General features: G+C 37.9%; 1 protein-coding gene and 1 long non-coding RNA gene across 3 annotated transcripts in view; one reads left to right on the top strand and one right to left on the bottom strand.

Moving 5' to 3' along the window:
- Positions 1 to 7421, top strand: part of LOC111949299 — a 31881-nt gene extending 24460 nt beyond the window's left edge. The window contains exon 3 of the long non-coding RNA XR_002875313.1: positions 7178 to 7421. This is a non-coding gene — a long non-coding RNA (uncharacterized LOC111949299). The remainder of the gene's footprint in view (positions 1 to 7177) is intronic.
- The window catches only part of LOC101165288 (guanine nucleotide exchange factor DBS), a 62978-nt gene extending 45868 nt beyond the window's left edge, over positions 1 to 17110 (bottom strand). Inside the window, exons 1-2 of one of the 2 annotated variants that reach the window (XM_023966166.1) lie at positions 17015 to 17110; positions 16422 to 16538 (exon numbers count right to left, since the gene is read on the bottom strand). In XM_023966166.1, coding sequence (XP_023821934.1) covers positions 16422 to 16476 — 55 coding nt within the window. In that variant the 5' untranslated portion in view covers positions 16477 to 16538; positions 17015 to 17110. Of the gene's footprint in view, positions 1 to 16421; positions 16925 to 17014 lie in introns of those variants that run through there. The other variant, XM_023966165.1, reaches the window with a different exon arrangement.
- Between the last annotated feature and the right edge of the window lie 2283 nt (positions 17111 to 19393).

Below are 19393 nucleotides of genomic sequence, written 5' to 3'. Positions count from 1 at the left end.
TGAATTACGTGAAAAAAGACCACAACTTTTCTCACTTTTTCCACGTATGTTCACATATGACCAATTTTCATCCGTGCAATTTGTGTTAAAATTTACGTAGCGGCTGTTTGACATCATCAGCCATGTTGACAGGATATGACATCATCAAACCCCTACCCTCCGGAAACCCCTCTCATGACATGCACAAGAAAAGCATGTTAGCTACTTAAAAGTGCCCAGTTTTACAGCTGGTGACTCAACAGTCACAGTTAAATCAAGAGGCCACGCCCCTGTGAATTTTCTCCTTTGATCTCAAAGATAAGATAAGGTTTTAGCAAATAAATTTGAATAAATATAACTGCAAAATGGAAAACTTCTAAGTCAAACTCTTAGTACATGTTAAATATTTAGATCTAGTCACATTTCTGGGAAGAAAGACTGACTTAACCGGGAAAAACGCCCCCTAGTGGCTACTTGGTGGCTGATTTAGATTCATAACATTTGCTTTTTCCACCTGCTTCAAGAAGGAAGTGAAAGTGTGCAGACAGACACGCCTTAAGTTAACAACCTTGTCTTTTTAGAACCGACAGATGTTACAAGAACTCTGAGACAAAAGAGTGTGTTACCGTAAACACAAACCAGAGGTGTTTTTTTAGATTAAACAGACACGGATCACAGCTGTGTGCTGTAATAATAAGCAGTAGGCATCTTATATGTGCAAATGCAAACTTTTAAATAAACTTTTCAATCAAAAGCTCATTTTTTGACAGTGGATAAACATAAAAGCCTCTTTTTAATTGCATGAATGGACACATCTTGTGGAAAAACTACCAAAATGTCCTCAGAGCCATGCACGCGCATTGAAGCCGTGCACATGTGCGTGTTGTCATGGGAAGCCGAGCAGACGGCGTTCGGTGGAAGGAGGGATGTGGGGCAGACTGCTGCTACAACCGTTTGCAGCTGACGTCGGAACTCCGGCGGACGTCCGCGAGCGCAAAGAAGAAACGCCGCGGACTCCTTCCGCTTCACCGCCACGCACAGTCGGCCCCGCCGGAGCGTAAACAGGAAGTCGCCAATTCAGAAGTGACTCACAGGATGAAACTGAGAGAGTGGACGAAACCAGGAAGACCAAAAGGTGTTAATATGAGCTTAGTTTGACTTTAGAGTGCAAACACACCAATGATGGAAAGATTAGATAGTATGACTATAGGGAAAAAATACATTTAAACAAGATTTACTTTTATTTATAAAATTTGGCCAAAAAATAATCCTCACCGAGAAGGAGGGTCTAAGGGCAGGGATGTCTCGTGTAGCTTAGCCTAGTCTGTTCCCAAATGTTTTTGTACGACTTTGGTAAACCACAATCGACTCGTATGCCCCTGTTGTACACATCCCTTACAATAGTGGGGGCATTTAAAGGACAAAAACTTTTTCGTTTTATGATGTAGATTTTACGTTTAGCAATGGACACGCAACACCAGACGTTTTTTCTGTGGCCGATACCGAACGTCGACGCAAAAAATAAAGCTACTGTGCAAAAAAAAAGAAACTGCAAATATAAAAGCCACAGCAGATGTGGATTATTGGGGATTGATTTTGCCCATGCACTGCTGTGAGAATAAGAAAAAAAAAGAATAGGCGTACAAACTGAAAATGAACGGGAATGTTTGATGTCACTGTGTGCACTTTTAGGCCATGTAGCCTCTAGTCTGGAGGATTCGGGTTTAAGGTTAGCTTAAGCTAACACGGGGAAACCCGGAGTGCAGAAAGACGGAAACGAGAGGAGAATGGAGTTCTGTAGCTTAAGCTTTACATGGACCACCACACGGTCTGACTGCAGAGCGGAATTGAACCAACAACAGGTACTGAAAAAGCCTGACATGGAAACAAATCTGAGTGGAAACAAATGATGGCTAAATACTTATTACTGTGGTGCAGTGGTAGATTGCAGGTGCGATTCCCACCTTGCCCGCCTAAATGTTGAAGTGACCTTGGGCGAGACACTGAACCGAGACACTGGAAGGTTGGCGCCAGTGTTCGGGAGCGGAGCGCGTGAATGGGACTTCACTTCGGGCCTTCGCGGGCGCTATATGAGTGTACGCGCTTTACCACAAGCATCTCTGATCATGAATGTTGAGTCCAACCAATGGACAGACAGTGCTTGGTTTCTCCGTATGTGCTGTTGTTGACACAATCTTTTTTTAGAAATATTTGATTACAGCAAAGAAAATAAGCTTTATTTGGAAATATAGTCTTTTTTTTTGGTGTGATGGCGGGTCTCAGCCACCGCAGTTTGGTTGAATACTATAATTCAGGGGTGTCAAACTCATTTTCACCGAGGGCCACATCAGCATAGTGGCTGTCCTCAAAGGGTCAGATAAATGCATAGAAAAACATATGTTTGCTTGTTATTCTAGCATAAATCAAATGAATTAAATTTGATTCAGTCAGGTTAGGTTAAATGGACAGTGTTTAAGTCCTAATGCATAGTTGCCCAATCCAATATTTCAAGTCAGATTCCCCCTACATATAAATAAATACTCACCAATTTTTATTTTTTATTTTAGGAAATTAAAAACTTTTATGCTCTCACGGGCCACATAAAATGACATAGCGGGCCACATTTAGCCCACGGGCTTGGGTTTGACACATGTGCTATAAATCCTTCAACCATTGTTTTCCTGTTTCTCTGTCTTTATTCTAGTATCTTCCTCCATCTTTTTGGTGCTTAACTCCTACAATGTTTCAGCTATTTTAACCATTCAACTATTCAAATGTTCAGCTCTCTCAGCTTTTTTCCAGCTGTGACTTTTGGTCCTTCAAATCCTTGAACTTCTCAACATATTTCAGGATTTCTGCCTCTATTGAAATCAATGGGGAATCCTTGGTGCAGAAGCTCGCTGGTTCGATACCCGGCGCTGGCATTTTTTCACAAACATATCCTTGTTATTTTGCTGTTTTCTCTTTATTTATGGTCAACTTTGTTAATTTCTTTCTTTAATTATTGTTTTTATTTCCCAATTATTACCCTTTACGTTTCATTTTCATTCAGCAATCTAGCATTCAACCCTACATTTTCTTCTATTTTTTTTTCTGATTTTCTGTTTAATTATTTGCACCGTAGCCCATTTTGAAAAGAACCCAGATTTTCACCACATCAAGTGACTCAATCATGCTCTGGTACAAACCAACCTCAGCGCTGAAGCCGCCAAACCAACTGTATCCTGAGGTCAAAATGGGGGGGGGGGACATTATTCTATGAAACATCCTGACGATGTTTTAGAGCTTTTATCTGATGGTGTGAGCTCAGGAGACCGCACAGTCGAATGCTGTAAACAAGGAGACATTAAAGGAAGAAGAAATGGCGATTTATGGAGATGGTCATGAAGAAGTATGACAGGAATGTTTTTTAACGAAAATAAATCCCCTAATAAAATCATGAGTTGCTCCTGCGAAAGAGGAATTTATCCCCTAAAAAGAGGAAGGACGACTGGTCATCATGCGGAGAAGGATAACAAAATGTCATGACGGGCATGCGACTCCCATCCCATCAGAAGACTTCATGAAGCACATGATGAAGAATTCCTCAGGTAACTTTAAACTCCAGGTAATTAACATTTACATTAGAGCTTAATTGTGTCCCGGAAAAACTAAATATAAGAAATGAAAACATGTTTTGTTGTCTACAGTTGAACATTTTCCAAAAAGAGATCCTCTTTACAGATTAAGGAAAAAGTTAGAAAACTTCAAAACACAACAAGAGTTCAACATGAGGCGACCAAGTATCTCAAACTTACTAATATTAAGCCTTAGAATAAATACGAAAGGTAAATCAATGAGAAGTAATTCCCATCCAGAAGAAAGAATGCAACATACCAGTAGGATTTCTTTAAGATAGCAATATTTTAAGGTAATATAGGAATATTTAAATGTCACAAATTGTTAATAATCTACTTTTAAACAACTTTTGTGACACAAAAACACACATCCTACATGTGAAAGGTTTACAAAGACAGAATTTATTTTTAAACCTGAGTGGGAGTAAAAAGCAAATTTAAAAATATTACCGTAATGCTAAAGTCAAGTCCCGGGTGTCTTTATGTGAGACAAGAACAGCTCCATTCTGCTTTAGTAGAATATAGTTTAGCTGCTTCGATTTCTTTTGGTTTTGACAAATAATGAATCAAATAAAAATGATTAAACTAGAAAATTAATATTATCCTTTCAGCCGACATTGTAGAAAAAAGACTCAATTTCAAAACTGAGCTGCATTTCTAGAAGAAAACGCAGGGTTGAATGCTCTATTGCTGAATGAAAATGGAACTGAAAAGGGTAATAATTGGTAAAAAAATAAATAAAGAATTGATCAAAGTTGACCATAAATAAAGTGAAAACAGCACAAAAACAAAGATTTTTGTGAAAAGATGCCAGCGCTGGGTATTGAACCAGCGAGCTTCTGCGCCAAGGATTCCCCGTGTATTTCAATAGAGGTAGAAATCCTGGAATATCTTGAAAGGTTGAAGGATTTGAAGGACCAAAATTCATAGCTGGAAAAAAGCTGAAAGAGATGAACATTTGAATAGTTGAATGGTTGAAATAGCTGAAACATTGTAAGAGCTAAGCGCCAAAAAATGGAGGAAGATACTAGAATAAAGAAAGAGAAACAGGAAAACAATGGTTGAAGGCTTTATAGTGTTTAACCAATAAAGTTTAATTTCTTTGCTGTAATCAAATATTTCTAAAAGTAAAAAGCAAAAGTGTCTTGCCCAAGGACTCTTCGGCCACTTCGGTCATATGTCGAACCGGCAATCTCCCGATCAGAGGTCGACCGCCCCACCACCGCACCACGGCCGCCCTTGTTTGACCCGATAAAATAAACAAGCGTGACCTTTTCTAGGATGCATGAACTAAAACGTGCTCTGGTCTGATGGCTTCCACAAGCAGAGGAGCTCTGACACGTCCTTCACGACAAGATCTGCTCCACTTAGAGGACAGATGATGGTTCTGTGTACTATGTACTATGTTCTATGTACTATGTACTATGTACTGTTCTATAGATCAAGATCCTAAAAAACTAAAGCATATTACATTTTAAAACCAGTTTCAGTCAGGAAGGCAGGATCAACAGCAAGGAGCAGAAAGAAGCAGCAGCCTCAAATCAGCTGATTCTAAAAATATTCTTTTCAGGTCTAAATAAAGACATACAAAAAAAAGCCGCTCCTGACAGGCACCAAGATCAAAAACACCAGTAAACAAATGCGGCACGCATCCCACAAGGCCGAGAGGCTCTGCAGAATCTGATGGAGGCGATTCTGAACAAATACTGTCTTTATTAATGCGACTCCTCCTCCTCCTCCTCCTCCTCGTCTTCCTCCTCTGTCACACACCATCTGTGAGGAACTGAAACACCCTGAGCAAATAAGGATGTCGCAGCCGTAGTGAACACTCCTCAGGCTTTCTTAAACATGTTGACTTCACACAAAAAGACACAATTATCAGCTGAACTCCAGGAGCATAACTTCAGAGGAGTTTAAAACTTTTATTTAAAAAAGAAAAATTAAATATAGAAGGACAGTTTTCTGCTCTTCTTAAGAGTCATTTAAGAATGACATTTCTTTCAATTGTTTTAGTGCAAAATACCAAAAATCTCTGAAAAAATAAATAAAATCAGCACCATAAAGGATAAACCAATTATTTTTGTGAATTAAAAAAAATTGGGTGGAAAAAAAAATCTGTTGAAAAAATCTGTTATCATATTGTTTAAAAAAATGTTTTTTTTTAAACAATATCATAAGATTTAGTTAAATTAACCTTACAATTATTTATAAAATGCCAAAAATGGGTATAAATCAAGAGTTTTATGTTATTATCTTTAAAAGCACTGCAAATAATTTCTTATTGATGGTTTATATGGAATTGCATACATTTCCTTTGTGACACAAGTGTATGGAAATAAAATAAAAATATCTATTGGGAGTTCATAAAATCAGCACAAAGAAGGATAAAAATATAATTTTAAGAATTTAAATATCATGGGATTTTTTTTAAAGTCACAGAAATACAGTTGTTTAGTTAGAAGACAAATTGCTAACAAACAAAACAAATAAATAATACCGTATAATTGAGTCAAATTAACCAAATAATTATTGATTATATGAAAAAAACCAAATCCTTTTCTGTGTAAATCAAGAGTTTTACGTTATTTTCTTCAATAGTATTATAATCAATTCTTGATGGGTTATTTGCACGTATTTACTCGATAACTGAGGTGTAAAGACAAAAAAAAAAGGTCAAGAAAGGCAGTTTTCCAGGAAAAACAGCTACGATTTATCTTAATTTATTTAAGATAACAAGATAATCTTAATGGTTTAAAGTAGAAATTAGGACTAGAGTTAAATAAATGCCGATACGAATACCTTTGCAGCTTTATTTGAACTAAAAAAGGACTAAAGATGAGCGAATTGAATTTAAAACGACTAAAAGAAGATGATATTTTTAGTGCCTTTCCCACTAATGCCACTCAGGAAACTCACTGTGCAGCTTCTGACAGCTCAGGGTGTATCTGTAGAAGCTCTCCATCTCCCGCACCGAGATGCAGACGAAGCCGCAAATGCAGAGCTTCCTCTTCCTCTCTTCCTCCTCTTCTTCTTCTCTGACCACCTTCATCTCCTCGGGTACAGAAAAAGGGAACTCTCCTGCCTCATTAAGCCCTTCTCTCTGCTCTTCAAACCTCCCTGTCACTATTTAGCTCACACCTGTCAGGACTCCTCTCAAGATTACGCCACTCCTGTTTTTCCTGCCCCTCCCTGCTCCTGCGGGAATCTGGGAAATAATCCGCACGTGTGCAGCGCACTTGCATCCCCACGAAAGTTAGATTTAAGGTGACGGCTGCAAAAATACAAGTGCTTCAAAAAGTAGCCTCAGACGGCCCAGCTCCAGTTCAGAATGTCGGCTGAGTCAAAACGCTTTATCACAACTTCAATAAACATTTATGACCCATCCTGAAGATTGCAGCACTTCTGCTGTTCAGATTCCGCAGGTTTGCATTAGGTAACACGTTGGTACATCAGACAGTCTCAATAAAGTCTTAGTTTGTGGCTTTAGAGACGTGGTGCTGTCAATCACAAGAGCGGGAAAAAGGTGAACACTCACCCGTGGTGTCGGTTTGAGTGCATTTGTGTCTCTTTTTCGCCTCCAGAGGCCGACGGACGCAGAAAAAGCCGGCAGACATGACAGAAACGGACCGACTTCACTGCCTGCTTCCCGTTCTTTTCTAAGGTAAGATTGGACTGCCGCCGGCAAGGGCTGTCAGGTAATAAGTGATCGAGGTCGAAGAGGTCGAGCGCCGTGGAGTGGTAACTAATGCCCCTGCTGGTGTGGGGAATCATGAGATTGATTAGAAAAACTTTTACTATAAAAACATGAATATTTTTGTTAAACAAATGTAACTTCACATGAGTAATATTTCTAATCGTTTATTGAGAGATACACTGCAAAAATAGGCCCAGTAGAAATATTTAAAAAAAAAAAAGTTTTCTTCAAATAAGGAAAAAAGAAATCTCCCAAAAAATGGTCTTACCACGACTTTGTATTTTAAGAAAATAATTATACTCACTAAGACTATATCATACAAAATCAACTTTGTGAGCTTTAAAGTGTATTATAATGCGAATTCTTCATTAAAAAAGTGGGACTTTAATCACAAATTTCTGAGCATTCCTCTAAAATCCTGCTCTCTGAGCACCAGCACCACCCAATCAATGAAAACGAGACTTTGTGATGTCACAAAGTGAGGAACAGCCCCTTCCAGGAAGAGTCTGCGCTGCTAGCTCCGCCCACAGTTTAACAAAAACATCCACTTTCTTCGTGGAGCTAGCGGTGGGCGGCTAAACACTTTCCTTTTCTACGCACAAATGCATGGCCATCTTTTCAAAAGTTCAGATGTTGGCCTCAGAGATAGAGTCGTCCTACTTATGGGGAGCAAAATGAGCTGCGAAAATAGCTAATATTCATAAAAATGTGTTCTTTACTGTACCAAAGGTAATATATTAGCATATATATGGATGTAGTTTACTCTGAAAGACTTAAGAAAAGCAGGATATAGACCCTTTAAACTGGGATTCTTTTTCTGTTGAAAAACTTTCTTGAGATAATTTTACTTGCAAGACAGAAAATAAAACGTCTTTTTCTTGAAAAAAGCATCTTTTTATTGTCTTAAGATTCAGTTTATGCAGTGTCACTGTGACCCAGTTTAAGGACTTGCTGTCCCATATTAGTCCAAGGAGGGAAAAAATAAAAACAAGAGGATCTTTTTGTTGTTGTCTTGATACTAATGAGGAAAATCGGTTGTCATCCTGCGGCGTTAGCAGCAGCACGCTAGACCACCATGCCCGTCCTTCAATACACACTGCAGGACCTCCTATTGGGTGTGTCCATTGACTTAACTGGACGCCCCTGCCACGTGAATCACGTATGCAGCTTTAAGAATCAGTTTTTTCCTGTGTACTAACAGTTTTGATTGAAGCTCCACCCACTCTGTAGACCATTTTCCTCTGAATGGAAACCAAACCAAATTTAATGCTAGCTGCTGTTTTTCCATTTTCCATTTAAGGTGGGATGTACTTTCTTCTCAACTGCAAGTGAAACTATTCCCCTTTGTGAACCCTGAAGCTCATAATATAAAGTGATACAAATAATTGTATTTTTTCAGCTGACTCCTGGATAGAAGTTGTTCTATCAGAGGGCGGTCCTCCATAAATTAACGCAAACAAAACTATAGCTGCACGTTTGTTTATGAAAAATAAACTGCATCCACTGCTGCTTGTGCCAAATCTTTAAGTCTGTTGTTGTCTGGTTTGTGATTAAAAATTCTAGCATCATTCATTAATATCAGAGCATGGATCCTTGACAAAACTACACATTAAAAGGGACAAAAATATAGTTGTAGTTTCCCTTTTGGCTTTTCCCATCAGGGGTCGCCACAGCGAACGAGTCGCATGGTAAACTTGGCAATGTTTTACGCCGGATGCCCTTCCTGACGCAACCCTCTCAAAGCAACCGGGCTTGGGACCAGCACAGAAGTGGAGAAGGGAACAGGGAGCAGCCCGGAGTCGAACCCTGGTTTCACGGACGGAAGGCGCCGCAAACCAGCACGAGCTAAACCGGCTCCCTTAAAGGGACGAAAATATAGTAATTACGTTTATTGAATTTATGCTTTTTTTAATAAAATAGTACAAATTTGGCAAAGGGTTATGTTGAATTACAGATAATTATCATTGGAATACAGTCTTTTAAATCAGTTATGGTTTAAAATCACAAGTTTCATTATTGAGACAACGGACCAAACAAGGAAGCCCCGCCCACTAAATTATATGATTTAAGTCTTTAAAGCGACATTTCTTGCACCTTTTCAGGTAGAAAAAGACTAATTTTAATGAGATCTTGTTAAATTATGTCTTGTAGACATTTACCACCTTTTAAGCTTTGCCAGAACAGAGCCAGCTATTTGACCCCACTTTACATAGAGCTTTCACTTTTCGGGAATTAATACAAAAATATCCATAGAGAAGTGTAGGTATCCCAAATTTTTCCTTTTAAAGACGCCTGAAAAGGACCGTAAACCGTTAATTTTTACTCAGAACTTATTTTAACGTGGGATCAGGCTTTTTGTTGTCGATTTTATACTCATAAGCTCACACGTGGACACAAAGTCGAGATGAAAACATCAGAAACATTTTCAAAAAACTGAAGCATTAAAAGACAAAAGTAAATTTGACTCTGCTGATAAATATCTGAAACTGATCAACGGAGCTGAGTGTCATATTTTTGACCAAATTTTTAATGAATTTTTTACTTTAAAAAAATGAAAAAGGCCTTGTTTTTTTTTTACAAAGCTACATCTCACATCTCAAATATAAAGAAGTTGAAATACTGTAGATGAAATAAGCCATAAGGTGCTGTTTTGTTGACTTTTTTTTTTAACGGTGCACAGAATCATTAGGAAGAGGAATAGTGGGAACTTTTTCATTCTGTTTTAAAAATGAAAGAGTGAACGCCAACAGAGGAAATCTCCCTGAACTGGTAGGAAATCCTGTCCTCCCATCCTGTGGCGTTGATTGAAACGGCATGAAACTTTACCGGCAGCATCGAACTGCGCTCACCTTTTCTCCTGGCGGGTCGGCTGCTTCTGCTGTGGCGGGGTTGTCTGGTGAGCAGATGGATGGATTCTGACAGATTGTCCTGCAGTTGGGAAAACAGCGCTTGGCTGCTGTGGACCAACTCAAAGAGAGACATGGTCCCTTTCAGCCCAAGGGTTCTGAGGAACGCTTTTCTGAGGCTGAAGGTTTTTATCTCACTCCATGTCAGCTCGGAGTTTATCTCAGGAAGAGAGGGCTGGAGGGTGGGACCACCAGACAAATCCCCCAACAGCTCATTAGACCACCCTGCTAAGTGTGTCTACATGCTTTTGGTCACCAACGCAAATGTGGCTGAGCTTAAAATGACGGTCCGTGCAAAATCGAATGTTTTTCCACCAGCACACACGTAAAGTGAGTCGGATAAAGTCTAAAAGAAGCACACATTTGAACCTAAAGCTAAAATATTCATCTTATCTAAAATAAGATCATCTTTCCAAATACAAACTTCACAAAAAAATAAATGTCTAACAGATCTAAACCACCTTATTTGTTTAAAATAAAAATACATTTTATAGCAGCTGACAGTCAAAACACTGATATAGAAGCTTTTAAATTCAATGAATATGTAGAGAAAACATAAAAAATGATCTGCAGGACAAAGAAAATTAGGGCTTCAGATTACTACAGTTACTTACAGAATAGTTTTTTTTCTGAAAGGCAAATAAGTTAATTAAAAAAAATCATAAAAACCTATCATACATAAATGTCTTTTTTAATGTTTAAAATATATTAATGTTTTCTCTCATTTTAAATGCTAAAACTTTTTAATTATTTGCACTTATTGATTATTTTTGCGTTTTGCAAGTATAGTAAAAGGTAATTGGAATTTTGTGTTTCTGATAAAAAAGTTGTTTCTTAATATCTTAAATTGAAGAGTATTAAATTATCTTATACTAAATGTCAGGACTTCCTTTCAACAGACAAGAAAAAAAGCAGAACACCAACATGAAACGACTGTTTTAATCCACCATATCAGGTTCTTTGTTTTTATGTCATATGTTTTTATTGCAACACACGAAGCACTAACGAAACTAAAACACAAGAGTCGGGGAAATCTAAAGGAAGTTTTGATGGCCATTTTGAGTCATAGTTGGAAATTTGTCGATTTGTCATATTTTCCCGCAATAAGGGAAAAGAAAACTTTTGTTCCAGCGATCTTGACAAATTTTCACACACGACCAGGTTAAGTCTACAACCACAACTAAAGTTTTATTGACATTTGAGCTCATCAAGAGGCCGCCATCTTGAATTTAAAAACAAAATAAACAAATAAAATTTTCATTTAGTTTGTTCTATAAAGTTAAACTCCTCCCAGGGACTTTGATTTATCACCACCTTACTCCTCAAGCAACATTGTGAAGCTATTTGGGGGGGGGGTGGGTGTTGGTAAGTTTGGCGTTGCGAGATCGCAAAATTTGCGTTCCCCTGTGGCTTTTCATATTTTTTAACCAGATTGTTGTGAAAATTTACTAATTTAATTATTGGCTCAAGCCAAACAAAACGATTTGACATATGATGTGAAAATATTAGGAATATGGGCGTGGTTAACAAAAAACCTCCGTTGCCAAGAAAATCCAAAATTTTACTTCTACTGATTCTTCTAAAAATTATATAGATCTGTTTGTCACCGCGAGGCGACCAAAAACTAAAATGGTTGCTATGGAGGAAAAAACCAATAGAAAAGCAGACGTATTGTATTTTTTGTGAATTTATGACGAAAGTGGCGGGGGCAGAGGGTGAGAGGCTTGTAGCAGCCACTGAGGGGCAGGTCATAAGGGGGCAGCGGGGACAGGTAGCGCCTGCAGGCCATACCATGAGGCTTTAAGTTACATTATTTTTAAAATGAATAATTTTACATTTTTTAGTCAAAATCATTAGAGCTCAGAAAACGGCGTCCTCTGACTCACTGATCAACCCAAACTTTTGCATGTCAAGTCGGGGAAATCCGAATTTCCATGGTGCCATCTGTAAAGGTCTCTGCTTTCTTTAGACTATCGCATTATCTTTGTTCCGCTGGTGGTTCTGACTTTGAAGCTTCAAAGGCGACACTTAAAGGCGGTCATGCAGCTTCCATTATCTGGTATCCTGTACAATTGGATTTATTAATGAGTGCAATAGATCAGAGCTTCTGCTCTCCAACCCTGACACCGAATACAAAACCAATCAGACCCAAAACAAAGTGAACTATCTTGAATTTTTCTGGGCAAACTTTTTTTTCATTACAGCGGAAACTATAAAATTATTTCCAGTGGAGTCATGTACTACAATTAGCACTACAAAAAGTTGCATTACCTCCGATAATGCTAGTGTGAATGCTTTATGCTGAATGTGGTTGCCGAAGATGCTAAAGGAATGTACTGTAATTGCTGAAGACATTTGCTGAAAGTGCCAAAGGTATTTGCATAATTGTAAAGTTGCAAACTGACTTAAAATTCTTGAAATTAGCCAAAAAAACTTTGGACATTTTTAAAATATTGGTTTAACTCAAAATTAGCCCATAAAATATTGGTAGTTGCCAAATTAGCCAAAAAAAGCTAGCATGCTGCTATATTAACTAAACTATACATAAGCCCAAAAAACCACATTAAATGCTGAATTAGCCAAAAAAGCTAGGACGTTGCTAAAATATTAGCTTAACTCCAAATTAGCCCCAAAAAGCTAGTATGTTTTCGAAAATATGCAGAGGTATTCAGACATTCACAAGTTTTAAAACTGCTCAAGGTTTAAATGGGTTTTGAAGAATTTCATAATAATTTCAAAGAAGTATACAAAAGAAAAAGAAGAAAGAAAATCGCATAAATTGCAAAAAAATGTTAAAATGTGAAAGAGATAGTATACCAAAAGTACAAGCAGGAATGTCCTAGACATGCTGAATGTTTTGATACTAATATTGCATAGGTATTAAATTGCATTTGTAAGGAGCTGAAGGGAAGAAAAAAATATATATATCACGAAAATTGCTAATAATAATGTTAAAGTACATAAAAGATATGAACCCCAAACGTAGAGGCATTGAATGTCTTGAACGTGCTGAATGTTTTGATACCAATATTACATATGTTTTATATTGCGTTTCTAAGAAGCTTAAAAATTGCATAAAATGCGGGGGGGGGGGGGGGGGGGGGTTCAAATGCGTGATAAATATGAATATCAAAAGTAAAAAGCAGGAATGTCCTGCACATACTAAACACTATGATAAAAATGTTGGTTTCAAAGTGCGTTCTATGGAGCTGAAAAATAGCAAAAATTGCAACAAAAAAAGTTTGTGCGTAAAAGAAATGAATATTCAAAGGAGAAAGCAGGAATATCCTGAACATTCGGATACCAATTTGCATGATTTAAAAAGTGCACAAAGATTTTGAAAAATTTCTCATTGAATTAAAATGGGGCTAAAAATCACATAAATTGCGTAAAATCGTGAAAACCCTAAAATACACGATAACCAAAAATACATGCAGGAATGACCGGATTCTGCTGAACGTTTTGATACCAAGATTTCAGAAATTGCAGAATGTATGACGGAGTGTTTACGTGTCAAAAAGTATACAGAAGTGGAAATAAATAAAAATGATATAGAAAAACAGGATCAGAATAGTGTGAATGCTTACGAAGCAGCTTCTTCAGAGCAGAAGAAGCTCGGATGGGCAGAGAAACATCCACTTAAAGACCAGGGGCCTCATTTATAAAACTTTGCGTAGGATTTGCGTCAGAAGTGGCGTACGGATGAAAACTAGGACGTGCGTACGCACAGAAATATTCAGATTTATAAAACCGTGCGCACGCACATCCTACGCATCTTTCCCTTTATAAATCACAACCAATCCTAAATGCAGCGCAGCTTTTGCGGTTTCATGACACGCCCATAGTTGCCCATAAATAGTCCGTGAAACGCCCACAAATGAATATTTATGGCTTGCGAAATCACGGCAAACACAGAGAGGAAATCAAAAAAACGTAACTTCACTCAATGTGAGGTTGAAGTTATCGTTGGCGAGGTGGAAAAGAGGAGAAAAGTGTTGTTTGGAGGGCACAGTGTGGCCATTACTAATGCCATAAAGGCACGTGAGCGGCAGACGCCGTTAATGCTGTAGCCTCACAACCTCGGACCGTGGTTAAATAAAAAAGAAATGGTCGGACATCAAAGTCGAGGCAAAAAAACGTCGGGGGGGGGGGGCTCTGGGGGGGGCCGGAGCGCCAGATCCACCGGCTGACACGGGTAAAAGAAATAATTAAAATGAATGCAGTCAAGTCACATGTATGCAGTCCACACAATTACAGATTATTAATATAGAACAATTTTATTTTAGCTGCTGGGTTTTCCAGCGGGGCCAGTGGTTACGATGCTGCAGCTGAGCAGCCGTCTGGACCCAGCGTCTCCACGGCACGCGGCTCTCAACCCTCCAGCAGTGGACTTGTCCTCACCGATGCAGTCCTTGAAATGCAGACGAAGTCATTACGTCAATCAGAGAGGTGGCCAAGGAGTTGGGCGAAATCAAGACTGACTGAAATAAACTGCACGATGAGGGAATTCTTAAATAAATAATATTTTCCACACCTTTTGTTGATCTTTACAAGCGACGCATCACTTCCAAACGCTGGCGCACAGCAGCAGCATTTGGCTCAAATGCGTGGGGATGGGGTTCAGGGTCGGGGCCAACACAGCAATCGGCGCCAGGGGGTAGAGGCACGTTTTTAAGCTGTGCCCCATTGTAAAGCACAGCAGCACATGCCAGCACGATTTGGCACACACTGTCACTTTCACGTGTTTCTTCCATCTGCCGACGGTGTCGCCGTTTCTCATTTCACCCGTTTTTGTGCGTACGCCTGGGTCAGAGCTTGCGTGGAGGACCGCACATTTTCCCGTCAAGTTTGCTTTTTATAAATCTCAACTATTGCGTAGAGAGTGGCGTACGCCTTCTTTTGTGCGTACGCAACGTTTATAAATGAGGCCCCAGAACTCTGGGATAACATGACATAGCCTGATTTTAGGAGTGAGAACTGAATAAGTGGATAGGAATCCCAAAAGTGTCATTTTACAGTTCCTAACAAAAATGCTGGCTGACAAGTTGGTCATTTGGTCAAATCCAATTTAAAAATAATGTCAGTTTTGGCAGAAAAATATACACAGATTCATGGAAATAAATATTCAAAAACTGTTTTTTCTTTCATTATCAGTTTTCAACTTCAATCGGCAATTTTAATTAAAAAATTTGCTTTAGAGTTCATTTTTACTTAAAAACCGATCTACTGGGCTTCCATTGTAAACGCACTGTATTTGAGCGTCCTTAAAACCTTCAAAAACACGACAGCAGTCACTCAGTCCATCCGCATTCCCAGGAGTGTCTTCTCCTTTTCCAGTTAGTTGTTTTAACTGTCAGGTGTGAAAACTCACCTGGTCTGTGGTCCTCCTCCTGAAAGCAACAGATTGAGCTATTCTTGCAAGTGAACTCTGATGCGGTTTAGACCAGCTATCCAAAAAAGCGGATGAGCCAAGCACCAACCACAAAAAACAAACAAACATCTTAACTGATGCAAAGAGGTAAAAAGCATTTATAAAAGCGCTCAAAAGGCTTCCTCTTGTCCTTCCTGTTCAGAGTTTGTTGTCGGAACAGTTGGTCCACCCTTGACAGTGCAGTGTGAAACCAAACTAAACAAAGATGCTAAGCTTTTTTGCTTACCCCCCCCCCCCCCCCCCAATCTAATCAAACCGGATTTATAAAACAACAGGGATGTTTTCAGGGGTGAAGGCTTTGGAAGGTTGATCCCCTCATTCAGTTTGGTGTGTTTTCACTATTTTCACCACACCCAGAACCTTCCAGAGGAGTTAAGAGACCGAAACCGACCAAAGCACCTGGAAAATGTGAAGTAGGCTTTGTGAAAACGAGCTCCGTTTAAAACGGGGATAAAGTATCCCGCGTTGGGCACCCAGGAACCGGAGCCAAACCTCATCTGAAAGGAGATTTTTAAAGGAAACTGATCTCCAAACTCTGAGGCAGCAGTTCTGAAGGGGATTCCCTACAATAAACCGTTTAAACCTCAGTTTGCTCATTTTTTTCCCGTTTTTGTCGTCTTTGTAACTCAATCTTTTACAAACAAATACGATATTATCTTTAAAAATGTTAACTTTTTGATGTTTTTCCCTGTTCAAATGTAACAAAATAAAAGCATACTGTACAAACGTCAGGTGTCATTCATTTGAATTACTTTCAGCGCCGCTTGTAAAGAGGATTTTGAAGAAACTCTCACCACCGACTTCCCCGCTGTCCTCCACATCTTCTTCCACTGAAGACTTTTGTCCCATTTTCAGCCTCTGGACACACTCGGTGGACCTTTGTCTTCACATGAACCTCAAACAAAAAGCAACTGGAAGAAAAAAAAATGAACCGTCCAGCAAGCAGAACAGAAACGGACTGATGCTTACATTTTTTTTTTTTGTGTTGCTTTCTGCAGAGTGGGAGGAGAGGAAGGAAGGACCAGGTCTGCAACTGCGCAACACTTAACAAGATCACTGCCTCTGCATACCACAGGGCACACTTTTGTTCCTTCGGGGGGTGTTAACAAAGTTAACTAATTTTATCTTTTCTTTAACAAAGCTGGCTGCACAACTGGAACATGAGCGGCCAAACTTAGCGTTGATTCAGAAAATGTAATTATCACCCAAAAATGGTAGAAAGTCGTCTGCATAGACAGGATGAGATACTTTGAAAGGGATGAAAAAGTTGATTTTTTTTCTTGTTTCTCCAAAAATTAGCATTATTTTTTTTTTTTTGTCACACAAACACCTGAAGACTTCTACCAGAACAATCAGTGCTAATGTGTCCAATTCCCCGTCCAATTACCCCCACACTGGCTCCTTTCATGGCTCCGACAATAGAGCAGCGTGCTCCGAGTCATACGGACCGGGATCTTGTGAGGTGGTGCCGTGCCAAGCTAAAAACAGACCAAGGGAAGCTTCACTTGTGACGCCCAACTTCATACATGTGGCCCAAAATCCATAACGTCAGCACTTTTTTTTTTTTTTTTAAGTAGTTAAAGTAAGGAAGTAAGAAAAAATAAAAAGGAACCAAATCAGTTTTAGTTTCTATGTTTAAAAAAATTAAAAAGCATGTTTTTGTTTAGAAAAAAAGGCATTAAGTTAAAAAAAGGTTGTTATCTTAATTAAATTTACTCTAAAATGTGACATTGCACAATTGGCTACAAATTTTAAGTCAAGTTAGCTAATTGCTAACAAATAGAAAAATCCTTAACAGGATAATAAATTAGAATTTGACTGGAGTATTAATAGCTATTTATCAATGTTTTAATTTGTTTAACAAATGAAAAGTATTTCTTTACCTGAAAGTTTTTCCAAAAGGCCAAGAATTCACCTTCCTGTGAGCCAATTAAGAAGATCCTGAAAGAGTGCTGCTTGTTTTGCTGCCACTCCTACTGGACACCGTCATCTTATGGAAAGTTTGTATTTGTAAACTAAACATGCAAAAGTCTTCATTTTTGTATAAAAGTCTGTGTTTTTTATTTGTCTTAGAATGTAATGAAAAATACAATATTTGACCTATTTATATCAATGAAGTCAAAATATAAATTAATAGGATACGTCTTTAGAAATCCTACAAAACATTTCACATCACTAAGCAAAAAAAGAAAAAAGGATAATTTTATTTAATTCAGCTTTTGGCTTGCCATTGAATTTCAGTTTATACACATCTATATTAGTTAAAAATAAAAACAAAGATAAACATTTTAAATAAATCAGTTCAGCTTATGAAAAATGCAAGTTTATAAAAACAAAAAAAGTCCATTTATGTTTTTAAAACATTTTATTAACACTCGATGACATTTTTGAAGGTATCAGACGGGATGTCATTTTAGAACTAATTTTAAAAAAATAAAATAAAAGGGCAACTTGGTTATAACAGCACAGTCTGAAAAGATAAAGAGAAACACAAACAGAATTTATGAAGCCTGATACTAATAATGTTTACTCTTATGTAAACATAATATACATTTCCATATTTTGTGTCCATTTACTGTACTGGCAATTTACAAACAAAACAATATTGTGTTTAAATCCAGATTATAGTTGAAGTTTAAAAGATGATACACAAAAAAAGTTAATTATTTTTCGGCCATTAGTTTTTACAGCAAATTTAAATAAATAAAAAACTTTAATTTTAGGGGTTTGAGAGTTATGAATAAATATGACCTCTAGGGGGCGACAATGGCTCCTATTCCTGATTTGTGCGCCAACAGTGCCATCCAGTGGTGGCGCATAGATACTGCTCCATGTCGAATGCAACAAGTGTCAAGAGATGTAAATATGCTTCCAATTTTTAACTGAAGTTTAGACCGGATGTGAGTGATTATAAACAAAACTTTTTTCCACGCTAAAACTTTCAAAATAAGATTAAAAATAGTTTTATTGACAGATGATGCTGGGCGTTATTGAAATATTGGCTGTTATTGTGAAAAGCTTACAGTGTGTTTTAACCTGTTTATTCAATGAACCTCGCGGCATAAAGCACCTCGCGTGCCCACATGCAAGTCTAGCATCCTCTCGCGGGCTGCTGACAGCCATGTTGCACATCTTCACAGTCAAGCGCGTAACATAAGGCTGAGAAGGGATGAGGTGGCCGGAAATGAAAGTTTTTCCTTCAAAATAAACGACAAGCGTGGCGTGTTTATACTAAGGTGCTTAAAAATGTTCTGTGTTTAAATATTTTAGATGTTTGCTGATATAGACAGACCAGGAAATGTTTGCATAAACAGAACAGTATTTTAATGAATGTCTTCAAATTCAGTTTTGCTTAAACATACACAGATATTACCAACAATTATTTTTTATCAAAAATGCAATATTATTTAAATCTAATGTGCAATACAAACTACTCAATAATTAGAAAAAGAACGAAATTCATCATATTGCTAATATTTGCACTATATCGAATGTCAATTTTGTACAACGTAGGATTAGGGTCACCATGAAAGAAAAAATATTATTTAACATATGTGAATACAGTTGTAAAAGTATGAAAAAAAAGTAATTTAAGAGACTAAACTTATGAGACCAAGTATTTTGAAAATATAGTTGATAGTGTTTGCCTCTATCCATTTTGTGTGCTGACTAAATCCATCAATGCACCAATCCCATAAATGGCTTCTCATATATTTAATTATTTAGTTGTTTTTATGGTGGGCTAAATACTCCGTCATACTTCTAT

This window comes from Oryzias latipes, chromosome 2 (genome assembly GCF_002234675.1).
Source record: "Oryzias latipes chromosome 2, ASM223467v1".
In the NCBI taxonomy this organism is placed as follows: Eukaryota; Metazoa; Chordata; class Actinopteri; order Beloniformes; family Adrianichthyidae; genus Oryzias; species Oryzias latipes.
The sequence above is the reverse complement of the archived record's forward strand: the minus strand, read 5'-3'. Positions and strand labels throughout refer to the sequence as shown.